Source organism: Osmerus mordax, chromosome 22 (assembly GCF_038355195.1).
Source record: "Osmerus mordax isolate fOsmMor3 chromosome 22, fOsmMor3.pri, whole genome shotgun sequence".
Taxonomy (NCBI): domain Eukaryota; kingdom Metazoa; phylum Chordata; class Actinopteri; order Osmeriformes; family Osmeridae; genus Osmerus; species Osmerus mordax.
The window spans coordinates 10950275-10971877 of record NC_090071.1 but is presented as its reverse complement, the minus strand read 5'-3'; the positions used below and the strand labels follow the sequence as shown (position 1 = coordinate 10971877).

The following is a 21603-nucleotide window of genomic DNA, read 5'->3' as shown; positions in this document are numbered from 1 at the left end:
ACCAGAGGTGAAGGGATCCAAGACTGGTTTCAGTTTAAAACTTTAATTGGCGTGCCATGCACACACAAAAGACAGGGACGTTTTCTGTAATTGGGCAGTCGAGCTGCTTTGACACATTACAACCAGATTTTCTTTTACAGATCATAGGCAGAGGACGAGAGGTGTGAACTGTACCTTAAAAAAGCATAAATAAACAATTAAACACTGATGTCCTCTTGTTTCTAGTTTCCTCATGTAAAAACACACACCGGGCTTATCTAGGCTGAAGAGTAGCCATAGCAATCCTTACACAAAAGGCACAACAGTACTGCCACACACACACAATGAGCGTAGTGCAGAACCGTACACACACACACACACTGAGTTCAGATAGACGAGTGGACAGGGGAGGGGGGAGCAGTGCATCTCCACATATAATGGAGGTTTGTCACACAGAAATGCAGGGAAAACCCCCTTAGTAATCAAGTCCAAAAGGTATGCTTGCAAAGGAACAATCTTGGTCATCTATGAAGATTTTAGTGCAACTACAAAGAAAATACAGAATCAAATCAAGTATAATCTCTAGCCAACAAGAGAATTTAAATATTGAATGAATTCAAGCTGTAAAAAGACCAGTCAACAAGCAGGCTATGCAGAGCACAGACAGGAAAAGGAAGTCTTCCAGACAGGAAGGGGGTGTTTAGCTGAGGTCCTCTACTATGTTTTGCTGGGGTGGGTGTAGTTCCTCCTCTGGCCTCCAGGTGGCGCCATGCTCACTCTCAGTGGGCTCCGGCTGCTCTGGCTCCTCTAGCTGGGACGGCTCCTCTTCTCCCAGCAAGGAGGCCTCAGCCTGGGCCTCGGCTTCCTCTGACGGACCCTCACACTCCCTCTCATCTACACACACACACACAGACATCAGGTCAATCAATACACCAATGAGAGAGAGAAGAGACAAATAGGAACCGGTAGGAGGGAGGTTTGAAAAGCTAGAAGATTACACAATCAGCAGCATGCATGGTGGAATAAGCAATCGAAATTCCTTTTTTTCTTGATTTCCCAGGGATCAACAATCATCGTGATTCACCACTTATGGTTAGTGGGATCAAACAGCACAATTTCACATGCACTTGGTTAGGGAACCATAATGTCATTAGTTAAAAAAGACCCCCATGCCAGTTGATTTGACAACCCTGAGCTTAGAGGATGGTGATTGGCAGATGGTCTATGAGCATAGACCAAAGTGGCGGAGAAGTTCCAGAATTATTCAGTCTGTTCGGTGGGCTAATGATAGAGCTAGGCAGCCAGTCCAGCTAGCTGATTAGCAGTAGCCAGCTTGCTTGGCTAGATGTATGATTATCAGCAACTAGGTAGTCTAGCTTACTGTCTTGTTAGAGGTAGCTAGATGGCCTGACCAGCTTGTGGCCTGGTCAGTTCTGGACCAGAATAGGGGGGCTGCTGGTAGAGGTTGTGTAGTGACCCAACTGAGCTTGGGTATAACCTTGGTTCTGACAGTTCTCCAGGTTCAGAAGGGGGAGGCTCGAGTGTACTGAACTCCAAGGGGCAGGGGCTAGGGGAGCACAGCTTCTCTTACTCTCACCAGCTACACAAACAACAGCAACAACAGATTAAGCCATGGTTACATTTACATTTAGTCATTTAGCAGATGCTCTTATACAGAGCGACTTACAGTAAGTACAGGGACATTCCCCCCGAAGCAAGTAGGGTGAAGTGCCTTGCCCAAGGACACAACGTCATTTGGCACGGCTGGGAATCGAACTGGTAACCTTCAGATTACTAGCTTGACTCCCTCACCACTCAGCCATCTGACTCCCTTGCTGATCAAAAATACATACACACACACGCACACGCATCACAACTACGGAAACATGGAGCACTGAACTATGACACATTTTAGGGTTATGATATGAGAGTTAACTAGGCTGCTAAAGAAGAGCTACTTTGCTAACACACACACACACATACACGTGTACATCACAACATAACCCATCAGAGAGAGAGGAAACACTGAACCACCGTACCTCCAGAGGGGGGGGCGCTGTCATCCGTGTTGGCTTCAGAACCAGCTGCGGGCCCTGGGGAGGGAGACTCTGAGCGCAGCCTCCTCTCAAAGCTGAACTCTGGGAGACGGGGTGCCTGGGGGCGGGTCTTCCTGGCTGGGTTTAGAGTGTAGCAGTAGGCACACCTAAATGCTGACAGAGCAAGACAGAGATCATGCGGGAGACAGTTGAAGAGATCAAGTCGGAGAGTGATGAAGAGAGATCGAGTCAGTTTTGAGAGAAGGACAAAGAGTTAAAGAGTGAGAGGCAGAGAGGGAAAGAGATGGAAATCGATAGTGACAGTTATGAGCAAATGTGTGCTAATGCAATGTATTCATTAACGGACACTTTTATCCAAAGCGACACAGTACGGAGTCTGTTTTTTTTAAAACTATAGTTGTACAGTTAACTGACCAGCAGAAAGGACATTCTCTCCACATCAAGCCAATGTAATGTTGATGCATTGATTCTGTAGCACCGGAAAGGCATCTTACCCAGGTACTCAAACTCCTCCTTCAGAGCCATGCCGTTGTGGGAAAAACACTGCTGACAGATCAGGGCATACCTGGGGGTATAGAGACAGATGATGACCGTGTGTCCCCTCCCTCTCCTGAAGGGGAGGTACTGTCCCTGTCCCCTGATGTTATGTAGGGCCCCAGGTGGCCCTTGCTCACCGGTTCTGAGGTCCGTCCCCGACTAAGTACTCTATGACACGGTCCACCGTACCCCGTTCCTGTGGCAACACCGGCCTGGCAAGGGGAGGGCCGGGGGGGTGGAAGCCTGCAAAAGGGGAAGGGAAATGTCAAGAAGCAATACAGGCTATATCTCACATTGAGAAGTATGTCTGTGTGTGTCCATACATTCTCCAGAGGTGCTGTTTAGAGGTGCTTGGAGGTCTGTGCCCCCTGGGCTGGACATGTGTAGAATAAACAAGTTTAAGGACCAGCACAACAGCCACACATGAGATTCCACCACTCTGCTTATGCAACAGTCTGCTTATCTAATCCATACCACGAGGGGGATCAACATGTTATCCAAGTGCCTGCATGACTACATCTGAGCTGGAATGTCGGATCACCAGTTGAAAGAGGACTAAAGCTAACAGAAAATTGGAGCTAGGAGGCAGGAGTTAGGAAGCAGGAGGCAGGGGTTATGAAGTAAGGGCTAGGCCTAGAACAGGGGTGGCGAACCCGCGGCTCCCGAGCCGCATGCGGCACTTTGCCTGCTCCTGTGAGGCTCTTACTGAGCGGCTGGGGAAATAAAAGGAATAAAAAAGATATACTGTCTATATATATATATATATGGACCCTTTCGCATTTCGTAATGCGTCGGTCGGTAAAATCATAGTTTCAACATCATTGTTTAAGACTTAATCAAACCACACAAGCCATCGCAGGGGGGGTGCGAGGCCCTGTGCGAACTTAACATGCGAGGCCCTGTATATTGACATACACGTGATGCACGCGCAAGAATCCCTTTCAACCCGCACGGGGACTGTCCATAATTCCAACAGCTGTTATCCTGCGCACGCGCGGAGCCACACCATTTCTGCAAGACGTGCTCACGAATGTATCCAGCGATCCTCGAATCTTGCTTCTTTTTAGTTGTATTCCTTTTCTCAGCACCCGACTCATGTATGCAAAATCGGTCTCGCTCTCTTGTAGCTGACGTTTGTTTATCCCGGCCGTCTCCTTCCTCCTCGCACTCTCACAGGGCGTGCACTAACGCCCTGTGGTGAAACGTAAATCATGAACGAAAATATATATATAAAGGTTTTTTGACAAACGGGAATTTCATTTTAGAGCACATCGAGTCCATAACAGGTATAACAAAATATTGAAAGTAGAAAAAAAACGTTGTGATTGCAAACCAGGCAGGCGCGAGGCCCCCAGTGGCGCAAGGCCCTGTGCGGTCGTATAAAAACTGTTATGCTTTGTATTATGACTGTCATTAGATCTGTTGTAGTGCGGGCGTGCATGTGTGGCTCTTTCCTATGGTGCGTTTTTTCTTTTTTGGCTCTTTATGCTGGACTGGTTAGCCACCCCTGGCCTAGAAGGTGTAAACGCTGAACTCAACCCTAACAGGCATTGCGGTCATGGGTCAGGAGTGTACTCACCCATGCCGGGGATGGAAGTGCCGGGGGTCATGTGGAAAGGGGGCCTCCTTATCAGGTCCTGCTGGGTGGCAGACAAGCCCCTCTCTGGGGGCCCTCCAGGGGCCGCGTGGAGGGGGGGGCCCGCAGGAGTAGCTCCAGGACCCAGCCCTGGCATGGGGGTCATGGGTGTCCCCATGACAGGGAGTCTCATGGCCACCCCTCTCTGACGGAGCTCTGAGGGGGAAAGGAACTGGTTACCACGGCTCCCTAAATATCATCATCGTCTTCATCGATACCAGGCATAGACAGGAGACAGATCTCAAGGCAAGAAAATCAATCGCCTCTCTAATTGTTCTCTCTCTCTCTCTCTAACTGTGTGTGTTTGTTTGTATTGTATGTGTAATTGCTGTGGTGATTAAGTACTTTACCTTGTCCTGGTCTGGGCGTCATTTGAGGCCTCACAGGTGTAGACTCCATCTCCTGATAGAGGCAACCAGCACATCAACCATTATCTACTTTGACTAGCTTCGTAAAGCATTAAAAAGACCCCAAAACAACCACTAGACTTGGTGTGGTCTCTACAAGGTCAAATTCTAAAAAAGAAAAGGTGAGACAGAGAAGATCACTCACTGCTCTCTTCTTGGCCTCTGGGTCAAACCTCTCCAGGATCAGCTTGGCGTTCTTGTACGTCTCCTTCTCCATCACCTCCTCCAACTGCGATTTTTTTTTCAAGAGCGGGAGAAGTTGGTTTCACCTGATATGGAAAGCTGGCTATTGCAACACTCGTCACACTCACACATACTTACGGTCTTTCTCTTCTCAACTTTCAAATCTTCTAGCTTGTCATCTGAAACACAGTTGATGAGACAATGTTAACTACTAAGAGAGACATTCCCAGGCCAGTCACAGAGAGAGACAGACAAACAGGTGGTCAGAATGTGAACAGTGCCAGACGCTGAAAGAAGGCGTGATGCCACGCTCGTCACGGCGGGGTCAAGGATCGACGGGAGGAGCCATGCTTACTGTTTCTCTCTGTGCGCTTGGTAAACAGGAAAAGCAGCAGCTTCCTCATGAACCACACTCTGTGTAGACAACCAACAGTTAGCGTTAGCTGGGCATGGGTCGAATGCTTGTAATGGAACATTTCATTGCATTTAGTCTAGATGAAAGAGTGACAGTAAAATCAACTTCCTAGTTTTCCCTCCTTTTAGATGCCTCCCTCTCTCCTTTCCCTTACCCTCCTATGTAGAATATTATCCCGTCTTTTTTACCTATTCCCAGTGCCGGTCCTAGCACATTTGGTGTCCTAGGCAAGGTTTACCTACCCCGCCCCACCCTAGGCGGCTGCCTATGGCGCCTATAGGAAGGACCGGCACTGCCTCTTCCAATCCTCCCTCTCCTACTCCAGTACCTACAGGATGGGGAAGGTGAGGAGGGGAAGGGCCATCAGGAGCTTTGAGCTCCACTGTTCCGGCAGGTTCCAGCAGTAGACCCAGAGGCAGGCCAGCAGGTAGAGCATGGAGGAGTAGAGCAGCAGGCGGCCCACCCACAGCTTCTGCAGACGCTGGTTTTTGGCTCGAAACTCCTCCAGGTCCTTGATATCCTGTGCAGAGGTGGGACCGTTGCTTAGAAAGGCTAATCGCACACAGCCAAACAGCTGAGTGTGTAAAGCAGTCAGACAGGTAGATAAGTGGTAACGTCTGGCTGACTGTTTTCCCAGCCAGGAAGTGAAGGGATGCAGTAATGCAGCCACCACTCACCTTGTCCAGGCTCTCCAGCAATTCCACCGTGGTCTGCTTGGTCTGGAGCAACACCAGATAGTTAATCATAACAATCAATACCAGAATGAGTACAATAAATGATTGCTGGGGCTGAAGCCTAATCAAATGTTAGTATCAAATTACAACCAATAGGCAATAAGCATGACAGACAGGTTATATAGGGTGAAGCGAAATTCAGCTGTGATCTCAACACAATGTAGGCCAGATCAGCCAGTTCCTAGTCTCATGCCCGGAGCCGACGATCAGTTGCTGATCGTGGTCAGATCTTAATGGAGTTACCTTTGTTCTAGGGCTAAGGACCAGTTGACCGGGAAGACAGAAGGGAGCATGCCACAAAAGTGATTAAATGGCAAAGGTGCATACGTACCTTCCACCGGGATAAGAGAGCCCCCATCTCTGCAGACACCCCTAGAAGATCTCTCCGTTCCCAGGGACTGCCTTCACCGGTGATAGCTAGATCTTAGCTAACTGGAAGCTTTTGAAAACGAGCTTAACATTAGATGAGCGTAGTCAGCTAAGCATTTTCTGGACCTATTTACGATGATAATTAACGTTAGCTAATGGGTTATAAGGACACGAGACAGCTGATGCTGGCTTGCTAGAAGAACAGCTAGCAAGCAAGCGAAAACGGCTTATTGTACTGTAGCTGTAGTTAGCACTAGCTAGCTTGGCTAGCTATCAATGCTAGCAAATCTCAGACCAAAACTTGGCTAATGAAATTCGCAAATATTGTTTAATTCCAGATGTACAAGCAGTTTGCGTCTATATACATTATGATGCCAGCAAGCCAGCCAGCCAACTCAACGTTAGCTACTAGATCCAGCATACTCACGTCTCAGCTAACCGGGTGCCTTGCAGCGAGCTCTTGTGGTAAGATGACGTCGTTTCTGCCAGCGTGCCAGACAACAACACAGAGATTCTCCCAGAGCACTTTGCGTTGTAGTTTGGGTACAACCCCCTTTTGTCGATTTTAAAGAAGAACATCTCCACTGATTAACCAATTATATTGTTTTAATGATGGCAAAAGTATTTGAGTTAACAATAAATTATATATAGCCTAGCTCAAAGCAATAATCCACATTGAATCAAAGGTTAGATGTGTTGGGTCGAGTTTCAATCTCGCAGTGGAGCGCTAAAAGCAAGAACCATTCATAATTACTCTCATGTTGATGTATTTGAGGCATTATAAATCTAGGTCTCTTGGCCTACTGGAACCGTAAAAAGTTTTAACAATATCCATGAAATTGTTGATGAGACACCTACCCTTGTGGGCTCCAAAACCTCAAAGAATGCCCAAGGTGGTCCAAATAGGCTGTATGAAATCTTTCGTTTTAACACCGGTATAGAAATAACAGTAGTATAAACAGTGAGTTTTAGAGGCAGTTGGCACAGAGAGAACTGGTGTACAACTCGTTTCCATGCATAGTGTTCCATCAAACTTACTGTTGATTTCATCCCATTTCATCCCTATAGGCTATTAAGTTGGATAAGCCATTATTTTTATTTAATGACATTAATCAGCATTTTAAAGGCATGACATCGGCACCAATGGCATCCTCTTTTTTACTTTTACATTGGAGGTCTCTGAAAATGACGGGGAAGTTCGTTTGACTAAAGTGACAGAAATGTTTGATAATTATCGAAATTTTCGTTTTACAACATTTTCAAGGTCTATTGCCTAAACATGAATGGCACGTTCAGTTGAATGTGGGAGCACCACGGGAGAGCCTCCAGCTGTTGTCGGTTCTGGCTCACAGTCCGTTAAGTAAAACATTATTCCAAACATATGCACCCTTGTCACGCTTACATGAACACACGTTAATAAGCTTATCAATCAAGAGCGGAACGAGCGAGTTTCGCTGGTCTGTAAACGGAGAAGAAATGTCTAGAAATATGCAGGTAGCCTGTACACAGGCTCCAACGAGTTTATCGTTTCCAAAAGCTAACTTCGAGCCTATTGGCTATTGTTTTGCTTAGATATATTTTACCACTATTCTTCTTTAAATTCCTGAATGAATAGGCTTTGTTGGCTATTATAACATGTTACTATTTAATAATGCAGGGTATTAGAAGTCTGTCGATGCTCTCATAGGCCTACTCCAAAACCCGCAAAACCCACCGCCAAACCGAGAGAGATAAATGGGCAAAGTGCCTGTGAATTTTAAGGAAAGAGACACAATACCTAGGCCTATTCCATTCCTTATTTTCAGACTTAAAATAAATAGCCTACAATTAATTTATACACACAATATAGGCTACTGTATACCCTTTAAAATATTAACAAAGGTGTATTCTAAACAAACAAAAAAATGTGAAAATCATACAAATAAAGGACATTCTAAAGATCACCACAACCCATAATATACTGAAGCACAAACTACGTTTTTCATTATAGGCTTCATGGTGTTTGACAGTAACAATACAATATTATAACAAGTGTAATGGGTGTGTTCCGGCAAACCATTGTTTGTGCATGTTGTGGTGGTCATTTGAAGGCTTTCCCATTGAATGTAAAAGGCCTTTGTTTGGATGAAACTGAATTTCTAGATTTTCAAAGCAAGTTCAGTTTGCAATCCAACATAGTTGTTTGTCTTTAAAATCTATGTTTTAAATGTCCTCAGGGCTAATTACATACAATATTTATAGTCCTAAACCGTTATAGCCTCTACAGTTTGTGTGCATGTGTTTGCAATTCTTAGGCTTAAAGGGCGCAATTGCATATCTTTTATGGAAATGCAGTCACTCGGTGGCCTAATGATATCCCGCGTGGGTTGTCATGATAGGATGCCCCTGGAGGTGTCGGTCACGTGTCTGTCTGAGTGCCCTGGTGAGTGATTCCAGACCAGCATGCCAAAGCTGAACATTGTGGGCTCTGACATGACGTCTCTAATTGGTCTGTCCCTGTGTGAGCTGCTCAACGTGAAGCTCCCAATCCTTTCTCTCCGCTTGCGGCTCCGCCGTGTGTTCCCATGAGAGACCGTACGGTTAAATTCATCACAAAAGAGAGGAGCAGCATCTAAACGGATTGACAGAAAATATATGCTTTCCGATGGTTTAATAAGGGTGCGTGATGTGCCGGCTTACAGAAGTCCCTTTCTGGTAAGCGGGGACTCCTCTTTCGGGACCTGCGATGACGTATTGAGAACAGCCGGAGAGTAGAAAGATCTACCATCTGACTTCTGGTTTGCTGCTGGGCATGTGAACTCTGAGCTGCTGCTCCTTTTGTGCAGGAGGCCAAGGCCAGGGTTGCTACTGTAGCAGCCAAGACACAAGCATGGCCTGTGGTGGTTTAATGGCACACTGGCCACTTCAGACACTGCTGGGACGCAGCTCTCGAGTCCTCTGTGAGACTGGTGGAAACTGGGGTGCCGGAGGCTACCGAGTAGTTCCGGGCGCGAGTAAGGATGCGGTAGTGCATGGAAAGAGTCCAGTGGGTGTATTGGTGTTGCAGCCCCAGTCATTCCCAGGTGTGGGAAATAGGGAAGAGGCAGGTGAGGCTGGAATGGGAGCGGTATGCCGCCGGCAAGCATGTATGTGTAGAAGCTTGGGTCAGACGGATGAGGCCAGGACATGGCCACGCGCTGACGCTTGTCCTTCATTCGCCGGTTCTGAAACCACACCTGAAAGATGACACCAAGAGAGTTACACCTGAGGGTCTATAGAAACAGTATGTTGCTGTTTAGGCTTCAGCCAAATGGACAGAAGTCATAGCTTCCTCAAAACTTCTTTACTTTCATGACTTGGACACCATGGGGGGTGCAATGCAGAGTTGACGGGGACAATGCAACCTCTCCCACAATCTCCTGTCTAATCAGTTTGGAAATTACTCGTTTGTTCAGTGACATTTTTGTTAGAAATGAAATTCTCAAGCCCCCCCCACCAGACGTCTGGAAGCACCTTGATCGTTGTCTCGGGCAGATTGAGAGCGGAGGACAGCTCACACCTTCTTGGTCTGGAAACATAGCTCTCCCTGCGGAACTCCTTCTCCAGTCGCACAATCTGCTCTCTGGTGAAAGCTGTGCGGTACCGTCTGACTTCCGAGCTCAAACAGCCGTTAAAGGATGTGCTTGTGGTGTGTGGGGATTCAGAACTGCTGTGAGAGAACCCTGGGAGAAAAAACAAAAGAATAGCTTTTATAGCATACATGAAAAGCAAGGAGACACATAATAATTTTCCAAGTATAATGCGTAGTCTACACTCAAACAGACCAATATTTAGGAAACGTTTATTTAATCACCTGTAAACCTGCACATGTTGACTATTAGGCCCTACTATATATACTGATTCTGAACAGGCAAAACATATTTCATCAATCACATACTGTAAACTCTAGGCTATATTGGGTTTATTTCAGGCTCCAATTATAGAAACATGTAAAGGCTACCTCCGACTTCTGGCGAGCTGCGGCTGTCCGGTGACTGAGGACAACCAACCTCCACAAAGCTGTCCGCGTCTGACTTCGGAGACAGCTCCGACTTCACACTCCTCGTCAGGTCAGTGGACGATGTTATCTCCACACGAGCGTCCATATCTCCTGTGTGAAACGGGTTTAAAAGTCTCTTGATTCCAAACTCAGCGGCTAGACTGACATGTCCACTGGAAACCGTGGGGTTGAGGCTCTCATGAGTCCCTAACACTGGGTGTTCCCGTGGCTCTGAGAGGCAAGTGGGACATTTCCCGCCAATGGAGCTGTGAAGCCTGGCTCGCTCCACCAGGCCAAGCTCCTTCTGCGCGATATCCATCAGGCTGCTTGAAACGACTGACTCAACTCACAGAATTAAGGCTTTACCCCCAAGTCTATTGAATTTAGATTTTGGGTGACTTCTCCAGACCCAAATTCTGCATCTCAAAGTTCCAGAAAGGATTGCTTTCTAATCCACGAAAATACACATTCAGAGATCCCTAGATGTAGATTGGCCTGCAGGTATAAACTGCAGATAAGATATATGATTCTTCTTTTCCTCTCTCCTCACCAGCACGTCACTGTGCCTTCCCTCTCAAGTCTGGCCACTATACCGCTGAGTTGACAGGCAGGTTATGAAGGAAAGCCCAGCTATCTCCTCTCCTCCCCCCTTCCTAATTATGGGGATCTGATCTGCAGTTGCTCGCATCAGCTACTGCCTACCCCCCCCCCCCCCCCCCCCCCCCAAAAAAAAAATACAACAACCAACAACACACACACGTAAGCCTACACACGTACTTTTTGTTCCCTGCTAAATAAACAGAAACAAATGTATTTGTCATATCTTTATTGTGGTTTGCAGTGGTCTAAAGTGCATGCATTTTAAGTTAACACTTGGACCCCGGGAAAATCAGAAATCAAAGCAATAATCGTTGGTAAAGGTCCCTCCGTTGTATCAGAGCAGCAGTATGTCCGCGTCCGTGACGATGTCCAGAACCAACCTTTTGCTCCATGCAAGGACACTGGGTTTCTGCTATCTGGGAAAAAAAAGTTTTCTGCTGAGCGCCTGTATTTGTTAACTGTTATAGAGTCGGACAGACATGCATGGCCCTACATGCTATCCAGGGAACTGGTGTCCCTCTTGAGCCCTAAATGCAATCTCCTTGAACAGGGTTAGGGTTAGGGTTAACTACAAGTAGCTGGTCAAGTAGAGCTTTGTTGAGAGATAGTTATGTCAGACCGACTGTGTTGAACTGTTGGCACCATCTAGTGGTCTTGCGTTGAAGCAATCTGAAACTCATGGTTCAAAGCACACTTCCTTGCGTCTTTGACGTCTCTCTCTCATTTACATTTATTCATTTAGCAGACGCTTTTATCCAAAGCTCATCCTTCTTCATTAATTCCTGTCTTCCATCCTTCCTTCCAGCCCCATCTACTCTATTCATTCACTTTCTCAATTCCTCAGAATTCTGTGTCAAGAAGATTAGAAGGGCCTTAGCAGCCAGCAAAGTGTCCCCTCCTTTACCACTAGATGGCGTGTCAACTCTACTCAGTTAGTGTTCGTTCACCGCATAAACACTTGCGGACTTTGCAGCTCGGACTAAAACGCCATGGACATGACGTATCAAAACCATGACCGTGAATGTCGCTGGGGACGCATATCGTCCACATGTGTGAGGAGTGGTCTTTCATCCCACCGCCTTCCACTTCTCTGGAATGCAACCCCCCTCACCACCATCCACCTCCACCAACTCTCTCTCTCTCTCTCTCTCTCTCTCTCTCTCACACACACACACACACACACACACACACACACACACACACAACCTTTGAAACAGAGGTGGAGAACGGAACTCACTTTGAGGAGACGTTCCACTCTCCCCAGGCTGGCCGTAGTGGGTCTGGCTTACGGAGGGCTGTGTGAGGGACGGGCACCAGAGGGGGACCAGGTGCCAGGCTACTGGGTCTTTTCAACCTAAACCGTGTACTGCAAATGTATCAACTGCTTCCGAAGACTGGAGTTTAGGTAGCCGATGTGCCAGAACTAGCTAATTCAGATCAAAGGTAACTTTCTGCCCCAAAAAAGTGATTCCCGTCCGCGGTAAACTGTTTGAAAGCACTGGATAGGCTACTCGGGCACAGATCAGGTAAAATCATAGTCATAAGGATAATTGCAAAATAGATCACCTCAACAAATGTACAGATATAGCCTATCATAAATGTCCTTAATCTTGCCTCTCCATAGTTTCCTGGTCACTGCTTCCAACTGAGACACTGGCTCACTTAGGCTATACTTCTCCTCAGAAATGTGCCATAATCCTCCGGTGTCATGCCAAAAAGTGACTTTTGAAAAAAAACTGTCTGTCTACATACACTGCAACTGATTTATTTGGATCAAACAGTCATCACATGCAAATATATATAAATTTACTGTTGTGCTCAAAGCAAATTAATGTAGGCCCTATTTGTGAAACTTTATCGTTTCTTGCAACCGAATAATCACAACTGTCTTGTAAGACATTTACGTGAAGGCTAAGCAATAGCCTAGGGCCTATTGTTTCCGATGTTGATAGTAGGCCTATGTATTTGGCATGTCGAGCCTAATATCCTTGGAAACTATCCTGTAGGCTAATTAAACTGATATAACCATATGGATGGGTTATAAAATGAACAAAATCATATTTACAAATGGATTTGTTTTAACCTCCTGATACCTAGAAGTTAATCGATGTCTCCTGATTGAACAGTGTTTTGGGCTAGTAACAAACCATACTGACCTTTTTATTTAATAATTTTGTAGGCTATGCCTACAATTTACATCGTGGGCTTTTTTAATGTCACAAATGTGAACGACCTCAGAAATAAGTAGGCTATTCGTTAAGTTACTTGCATAACTAAACAAATAGGCCCAAGGAAACGTTATAAAGCCTATATATTTTTCATAATAGCAAACACTTGGCCTTTGTTATGAAACAAAGGCTAAATATTTCAAAGCTTTAAAAAAGCTGTGCAATGTGTCTTTTTTACGTGGTGTTAAACTGGTCTCTCATTTGCAGCACTGCCAGTAAACTCATTTTGATTAGGCTATAGGCTACCTTAATTGTAATAGGCTTGCTACATGCCTAATTGACTAAATCCCTCCAATTGGTATTTTGGAGAAAATACGTTCTGCATGTGTAGCCTACATATACAACACGTTTATGAATTCGTGTTTGATACTATGCGTTCATTTCAATATTATTCTAGCTGGTTAAGTAGCCTTAAATGCTACTAGAGCCTGGCCTAGACTATAGGCTGTGGGGTTAAAATAGGCTACTTCTATGAGGCATAGAGATAAACACATGACAAGACGAAACCTTGTCAAACATGTCCGAATAAATAAAACAAATTGAACGAACAAAAAAATCACAACGTATGATCCATAACGAATAGGCTACATTGTTTGTAAATAAGACGATACGTCTTTCGCAGCATAGCTGTATGTTCCAGAACTAGTCGGCCTCGAGACTTGTATTTGAATTTGAACCTCATGCTATAGCTACACTTCGACAAGTAATCACGAAGGGATGGAGATATTTGTTAAGGTGGCTGATGCTTTCAGATGCCTATAGAGTTGTAACACTTAAATAACCATAAATGTAAGTATTAATTCTTCATTAAACCGTATTTGCAACGAAATTCATCAAAAGTGATTCAGACTTCTTCGTTTATCTTGGTTTGCAGCATGCATAACCATTGCATAGTATAGCCTATATGACGGGGTGTAAAATGTTCTATTTGAAGTGAACCAGAACGCTTTATTCAGTAAGGAAAACGGATAAAACCATAGGCTACAATTCCATGTGTTTTTGAACAGGTTTAAGCCTGGACTATAATTTCATGACGCTGAACTGCTCGATTTAATTAGACAGTAACCTTCAAATACCGTTAAAATTCCTCCCTTGTCGTCCGCACTACTCTGCAGGTTTATTTTTCAGGTCAATAATGCAAAAGGTTAACTGTATTTAGCTTTAAATCAGTGACTGTGCTTTAATGTAGAGCCTCAGCATAAACAAATCTTGTCAGTTAGTTCAATAAGAAACAACTACTCGTGTAGGCTATAGCCTATGCTTTACAGATGACAGAAATCCAGTCAATATAACAAGGCCGTAGCCATGGAGTCAACATTGGGGAGGACGATTTTTTTTTAAATGCGTGCGTGGTTGCCTGTCGTAGCGTAGCACATTTATATTTTTACATCAATATATTGTGGGGGGGGACGACGACGACGACGACATTTTGACCAGATTTGAATATTAGGGGGATGTGTCCCCCCCAATATGTATTATGATTACGGCCTTGCAATATAAACTAATTTGGCCGGCTAGACCTGTGTAAAAGCAGTGACATTATAATAAGCCGTCAACTGAGAAGGAAACGTCAGCTGGATAAAAACTGTTTGACCTTGACTTTTTCGAGCTAAGATATAGCCTATGGTTACTTCACAAACACACGCACATTACACACTATTCATACTCTAATAGAGACAACGCTGTGGTTTGTGAATGTTCGTTTTCCAGACTTGTATGGTAACGCTTTAAAATGCAGACCATGAACAAACCATAAGAGACTTCTCCACAACCTGCCGGGAAAGGCAGAAGTAAACATATTCATCAAGATATTCTGAAACACCATGTCTGTTTACCCAGCAGACCAAGGCTGATAGTGGGCATAGATGTTTTAAAAGACGGTCAACTATATACGTTGGCCAACGTCTCTTATAAACTAGCTTACTCAGCAGACTGACCAGTGCAGTTTTTAGACTTAACTATTTATCACTATATACCTAGGTGTATACAACTCATGTTGTGCTTAAACTTCTATATTTTCACCTTGTGGTGGCAGTGGAAAACAGTAGACATAAATATTTTACAATGTAGGCCTATGATCCCGCCAGCCATTTTTGTTTCACACACTACAAAGAATAAATACTTCGACAAAATCAAGAGACATTTAGGCAAGAAGACAGGCAGGTTGTTGTTGTTTTTTTTTTACAGAAAACCTAAGAAGAGGAAGGCAGAGTGAATTTATATTTTGACTTCACCTACACACATTTTAACTACACCCAAGTCCGGGCCATAACCCCAACCCGAAACGCCACAATATAGCCTATGTAGTCAAATAAATGTGTGTGTGAGGGTGGTGTTCTTTTACATGTTCTTTACAGAAAATGAGTCCCCGGTGGAAAAAATATTTCATTTTAGCCTATTTGTAACATTTAACAAACATTGTTTGAACATTTTAAACATGTTTTGAAAATGGGTCCCACAGAACACAACATAAGGGTAGTCTGTAGTGAATATAGTATTTTCCTTTAAAGAAAACGTCTTTAACGATCAACAGTGCAAGTTGATGTCCGTGCCTTTGGCCTTCTGTTTCAGGACTGAATTGTGCTATCAGACATCACGTGACAGCCCTAGAACGTCAACAACAACAGTTTGTCCGCAGTTTATTGGCATGAGCTCTTTAGAAACTTCGGACAGGAAGCAGCTTTTTATTGGAGCCAGCAGACATATTCTGATGTTATCTTCAGAAACAGCGTAGGCCAAGCCTGGACCTGGGTCTTGCCATTGTTTTGCCATTGACATGCAATCCATGCGGTATGTTGATCAGCAGCACAAATAAAAGAAAGCAATTGATAAAATAACATTAGAAAGTAATATTTATGAGAATACGGAACAAGACTGCGCTTGTTTGTATTTATTTGTTTTACATATGTTAAAGGTATAAAATGTGACGTAAATGTCAGCTAACTTTGACTTTCTGCAGCCTATTGCAGGCTACACGCAGCCAAATAAGGCTAACACAACACCAAAGAGACAATATAAGCCAACCAAAGTGTTGTATGTATAATCAGTGACAAATATGTTGTACTTATACATTGTAAATGCACTCATTGGATATTCCCTTTTTGATAAAAGCCAGAAAGGAACACTGTTTGAAAGTTGAAAGGTATGCACACTCAAGGTCGCACACACGTCACAAAGAGAAGGTTTCGCATTTGTTAAGCATGATGCAAATGTGCAATATTTCAGTGGCACACTGCCTACTGCAGTAAATAATACAAACATGCAACATCGAATTCAAAACTTGTATTACATTACGCTTGTGTTGTGCACACAAACATAACATGGTATAAAACTAAACTGTCAGAGCAGAGGGAAATGTGTGCCTGTGGGAAAGAGTAATACGGTCTGGAAGCATGGTCATATAATTAATAGTAGCCTAATCAGAAATAAATGGGAGTTTTCCCATGTGTTCTCTCAGTGCTTATAGCTTGTATTTGGTAATAACACAGAATATAGGTATAGGCCCACGTGGCAGCGTGTGAATACCTCTGAGAATTGCTTGTAAACAAATTATGCCGTTTTTTATGTGATTAAGAATAAATATAGGCCTAGCGCATCCCCTACTAATCAGACATTGATGCAATATGTCAAATATTGAGACATATTCTAAGCCACATAGATTTCAAAACGCACTTTTTCTTTACAATTTACACAGATGCAATGTTGATATATTTCTATTGTGTGTTAATAACATAAAGTTAAAGGTTAAAGACTTTAGCATATATGACAAAATTGCACGAGACCGGCTCTTCAAATTCGATTAGATGGCGCTTTGTTGATGGATTTTTATGTCAAAGTCATTCAATGATTATTGAAAATTACTTCTCTCAATTTACAGAACATAGCAAAATTTCTCTGTTAATGGAGAAATTAATATATCTAGAATAAACAGGCTTAGTTTGTCAACGCCTGTTTGAACCCATACAGCAGCCTATACATTTTTGTGCCTTTCTGTAAACGGTACACCGTTATGCTCTATCCCTCACACCAACAGAAACACTGAGAAAAAGTATTGTTTGTTTCCTAAACATCCATCCCCCCAGTTGTCTGTTATAACCAACACCTTCCAGCTCGGTTCAAACAAAGGCGCGGATGTATCATAATCAGTGTGCATGTACACTTCATCTCGACGCTTCCTTTTGTCTGGGTCACTAAAGTGATGGGAGCTGAGTTATTGGAGCTGGCCGGACAGTCAGAGCCCCAGACCACGGGATGTTCAACACCAGAGAAGATGTTTTAGACTTGGCTGTGTGAAGCGCAGCTCCGCCGCATTGAGAACAGATGGACATCACACCGGACGCTGGGTTTGCCCAGAATTGTTTGGGTTTCTGTTTAGTTTTTTAAGGATTACTTTTTGTCCGGGACAGAAATGCGTCTGATACGGTAAATAAAATAAAACATTAAGTTATCATTTTGGTTTAAGGATGTTTATGAGGACGTTTTTGAAATAGGAGAGACAACTTAAATGTAGGCCTATATGTTAGGCTATTTAGGCTGTGGCTGTTTTATTCTTTCTTGTTTTATATGAATGTGTGAACTGACTACATTAATGTATCCCTGTGCGTCGTGCGTAAAAGATTAAAAACCACTGAATGTTGTTATGAAGTTTCCGTGTGAGTGCAAAACTTCAGTCATAGCTATTTGTAGGCGAAATGACAGACGGTAAACCATGCTCCTTACAGCAACACCTGTCAAAAAGACGCATGAATTAATAGTTAAAAGTCTCAAATACTGTAGCCTATAGGAATCTGTGCTTCTCTTTTAATCCACAGTAATGTGCACACTCGTGTTCATTAAAGCACGCCTGTGTGGTTGATGTAAGACAGATTCAGCTCTGATCACACGTGCCAGCGATTGCTCCTGCCTGGCTCGCAGAGGGTATGTGGAGCTGCTCGACAGGACTAGACCACAACTAACCAATGGAGAGACGCGCACTCATATCTTGAGTCGATATCTCTAGATAGATCCTAATGGCTGATATTGATAGATGGTCATTCCTTTACCGGATCACATGACACAATTACCTCAAGAATCGATCAAGATGAATTGCACGTTCTCTTTCGTTTCTAATTTCCCTCCCTCGCGGATTCTATCCACAAGCCTGCAATAGAGAGATAAAGTTTAGCACTCCACGGTTGCAATTCATAGACCTCGCTGTTAGGAGACATGACGGAGTATGATGAACGTGGCAACAGTACGTCAAATATGTATTTGCCAAATTGCACATACTATGTCTCGGGACCAGATTTTTCGTCCGTTTCACCGTTTATACCACAGAGTACCGCGTGCCAAATGAATTTTCCTTATTCCTCTAACATAGCTCAAGTGCAGCCTGTGCGAGAAATGTCTTACAGGGACTATGGTCTCGAGCATCCAAGCAAATGGCATTACCGAAGCAATTACCCCTCTTACTATTCAGCGGAGGAGCTTATGCAAAGAGACATTTTCTCGTCCTCGGGGCGGACAGACATGATTTTCAAAAACGATGCGGTGTACCCACATCACGGTGGGACAAATTCGTCCTGCAATTTCCTCTCCAATGTTGGTAGGAATGGCGTTTTGCCTTCTGGATTTGACCAGTTTTTCGAGGCTGCCAGCGCCGAGAGACCACCGAGTCATTCCAATGGCAAGAACAGCTCGAGTCCAACCGGAGTGGAGTCCACTAGTAAACCGTCTTCAGACTTCACGGCGGAGCACCAGGAGTTAAATAAGGCCGAGGAGTCGCCTTTGTCTGACTACACAGAGGAAAGAACCGGCGGATCTGGTATGTAAGCTCTGGACTAAATATGTGTTATCGGCTATTCGCGTGTGGTTTTATGTGTCTCTTTATAAGCATGCAAACCTTTTATACAGCTTTTCAAATGAGCAGCCATGTTGTTAAAACGTTTACGAGGAAAAACTGGGTTTGTTGGACTTTAGGGAGTTGAGCAATGTTTCGCCATAGAAATAAGAAGATAATAATAACATCAGTACCAAATTTAATTCAGATATTACCAGTAAAATGTTTCAAGCCGAGTGCCTGAACTCATCCTGTTATACTGATTCATGGGGTGTATCTTGTAACTTGTAGACCAACATGATCTATAGAAAGTTAGTTCATTAGCCTACTGTACGGTTGAGTGTTGAGTAGGGTGTGGAATATTTTTCTGAAGAGTATATAGTTTCAAACAAATAACGTGTTTGTTGTTTGTGTGCATTATGAGTTTCGCGAGTGTGCAGAAATTAAAGTAATTGTGTGTGTGTGCATGTATGTGTGTGAGTGTGTGTGGCGTTCTCAATGCAGTAAAACTTTTTGTTTTGTGTTTCTGTCCAGACTCATCGAAGTCAAGAAAAAAAAGATGTCCTTACACCAAATACCAGATCCGAGAACTTGAACGAGAATTCTTTTTCAACGTTTACATCAACAAAGAAAAGAGGTTGCAGCTGTCCCGTATGCTAAACCTCTCAGACAGACAGGTCAAAATCTGGTTCCAGAACAGGAGGATGAAGGAGAAGAAGCTAAATCGAGACCGGCTTCAGTATTTCAATGGGAACCCTCTTTTCTAACCGAGGTGGACGTGAAACAATACGCTGGTCCTCCTGACTGACAGGACAGGGGCTCTTACACTGACACATGATAAGGCGAGAGGAACTGTAAATCGATCATTGCAATAATAGCTGCAACAGCAGCAAACTATGCAAATGTATGGAATTAGCCTACGTGTTGACAAAGCGTCTTTATTAAGCATATGCTGTATCTTTATACCTCAACAATCACAACCTCGCAAAAATGTATGTTCAGTGGTTAATTTCTTTGGAGAGATATTATCTTGACAATCTATTTTTGTTCAGTTCGGTGTGACTAAAACGTTACAGCGTTCTTGTTTTATTTATTTCGTTTTCGTTCTCTTTGGTTAGCTTTGATGCTTCAGCGCGTTCCTGCGGAGAGCACCTCCAGTGTAGGCTACAATCATAAAGGCTACATGCAATTTAATTATAGGCATATCTGATCCTTTCTTTTGTGGTCCGCATGTGATATAGTATGGAAGGATTGAATAAAACCAAACCAATGCAAAATAACAGCGGATATGTTTCTTTAGTTAAAGAGGCGCGTTTGAATGGGATCTCAGAGAGGCTTATATCTATTAACGAGAAAACATTGATACATTAATTGATAAACGTTTTATTTAGGCACCAATCTGGAGAGAATAACGGACTGGTTAAAAGGTCTGAAGGAGGCTTTGTGTTCCTGCACACTATAGACTGTGAGTCCAAGGCTATTTAGGAAACCTTGAACCGTCTAGACAATCCAGTAAGGGCGGCTGTAAACGTCTAAATTGGGGCTATTCAGGCCGTCTGGTTTCTTCAAATGCACTTTTACGCGCAAAGAAAACGGATAGAAGATGAAACCATCCATTATTGCTTTTTTTCAGACTATAGGTTTCCACGGGGCATTTGAGCAACCGAGAACATAGATCTACCCCATGGCGTAGGCCTACAACGCAGTGAACGCAGACCACTTTAACTACACTGCATCTGGTCAGTGATCAAGTGGTCAATTGGAGCGGAAGAGTGTTTTAAGTAACCTATAGCCAGCCACCTCAAAACTAGACTATTTTTAGATAGGCCTGTGTTGATAGCCCAACATTTAGCCTTTACTATTTTTGAACTTATGAATTCTCTCATATTAGCTCCGTGAAAACAGCCGAAGCTAGCTCTCAATTCCTCTCCAAGGTTGAACCGCAAAAAGGTGCCACGGTACGAACTTCTGCTGGTCGTCCTTGCCGTCTGGTCCTCCGTCATTTAGCATTAAACTAAATAGCTATAATTGTGTCGTTTTGTTCTCTTTCACAAAATCTAATCGAATAAGTCTAATGTTCTTCCGTTTCATCCATTGCTGATCCTTTGGAAACATGCAGTAATGGGAATTGATTAAAACCATTCACTTTTCACACACTTTTTTCCAACACATATATTTTAGTAAAAGCCTATATAATAGCCTATACTAGCCTATATATAGCCTATAGCCCAACTGATATATAGCCTATCAATTGGTGACAACCATGCCTTTCACATAGGCCTAGATAATATTGGCTAAATTTATTCAAATAAAATAAATGGTCAAGATTATTATCCTAATAATGGTAGATTACATGGTTGATATGAACGGAAATATTTGATTGCTTGGACAATGGATTGTTGATGGGATAGCCTGGTTACAGCGCTGCTACGGAATGTTACAATCTCGCCACAAGAGGGTGCCAGCAACAGATGACGTGATACCAAGAAGGCCCAGATTTTGTTTTGCAGCTACAAATGATGAAGGCAAGGAAAGAGCTCCCTTGTCAGACAGCGTTGTATGGTTATTGTGTTATTGTGAATACTTAAGGTATATGAGTTTCAACCCAGTCGTCTGCTGTTC

The 21603-nt window shown here is 43.7% G+C and overlaps 3 protein-coding genes across 4 annotated transcripts; 1 reads left to right on the top strand and 2 right to left on the bottom strand.

The window, feature by feature from the left end:
* Window positions 1-33: 33 nt before the first annotated feature.
* lnpk (lunapark, ER junction formation factor) lies at window positions 34-6715 on the bottom strand. 2 transcript variants are annotated; one of them, XM_067260256.1, is made up of 12 exons: window positions 6280-6715; window positions 5892-5933; window positions 5547-5734; window positions 5155-5213; window positions 4938-4978; window positions 4762-4845; window positions 4560-4611; window positions 4153-4365; window positions 2711-2816; window positions 2531-2601; window positions 2019-2189; window positions 34-873 (listed from the first exon to the last, which is right to left on the bottom strand). In XM_067260256.1, the coding sequence occupies exons 1-12, from the start codon at window positions 6304-6306 to the stop codon at window positions 680-682; spliced, it is 1248 nt and encodes a 415-aa protein (XP_067116357.1). In that variant the 5' UTR covers window positions 6307-6715; the 3' UTR covers window positions 34-679. The 2 variants fall into 2 exon arrangements, with proteins under 2 accessions (XP_067116357.1, XP_067116358.1); XM_067260257.1 differs by lacking the exon at window positions 34-873 and adding an exon at window positions 1372-1579.
* Window positions 6716-8992: 2277 nt separating this feature from the next.
* On the bottom strand, window positions 8993-10654 carry LOC136966499 (homeobox even-skipped homolog protein 2-like). The gene is made up of 3 exons (XM_067261005.1): window positions 10297-10654; window positions 9810-10018; window positions 8993-9532 (listed from the first exon to the last, which is right to left on the bottom strand). The coding sequence occupies exons 1-3, from the start codon at window positions 10652-10654 to the stop codon at window positions 8993-8995; spliced, it is 1107 nt and encodes a 368-aa protein (XP_067117106.1).
* Window positions 10655-18257: 7603 nt separating this feature from the next.
* LOC136966119 (homeobox protein Hox-D11a-like) lies at window positions 18258-20242 on the top strand. Its single transcript, XM_067260520.1, has 2 exons — window positions 18258-18966; window positions 19516-20242. The coding sequence occupies exons 1-2, from the start codon at window positions 18369-18371 to the stop codon at window positions 19746-19748; spliced, it is 831 nt and encodes a 276-aa protein (XP_067116621.1). The 5' UTR covers window positions 18258-18368; the 3' UTR covers window positions 19749-20242.
* The last annotated feature ends 1361 nt before the right edge of the window (window positions 20243-21603 follow it).

Excerpts from the sequence above, each read along its gene's own strand:
- lnpk (XM_067260256.1), bottom strand. The coding sequence starts at position 6,306 with ATGGGGGCTCTCTTATCCCGGTGGAAG. Across the intron at positions 5,934-6,279 it reads CTCTCTTATCCCGGTGGAAG|ACCAAGCAGACCACGGTGGA; the intron begins GTACGTATGCAC and ends GTGTTGCTCCAG. Across the intron at positions 4,366-4,559 it reads GACGCCCAGACCAGGACAAG|AGCTCCGTCAGAGAGGGGTG; the intron begins GTAAAGTACTTA and ends TTTCCCCCTCAG.
- LOC136966499 (XM_067261005.1), bottom strand. The coding sequence starts at position 10,654 with ATGGATATCGCGCAGAAGGAGCTTGGCCTGGTGGAGCGAGCCAGGCTT. Across the intron at positions 10,019-10,296 it reads CAGCTCGCCAGAAGTCGGAG|GGTTCTCTCACAGCAGTTCT; the intron begins GTAGCCTTTACA and ends TTTTTCTCCCAG. Across the intron at positions 9,533-9,809 it reads TGCCCGAGACAACGATCAAG|GTGTGGTTTCAGAACCGGCG; the intron begins GTGCTTCCAGAC and ends GTCATCTTTCAG.
- LOC136966119 (XM_067260520.1), top strand. The coding sequence starts at position 18,369 with ATGACGGAGTATGATGAACGTGGCAACAGTACGTCAAATATGTATTTG. Across the intron at positions 18,967-19,515 it reads GGAAAGAACCGGCGGATCTG|ACTCATCGAAGTCAAGAAAA; the intron begins GTATGTAAGCTC and ends GTTTCTGTCCAG.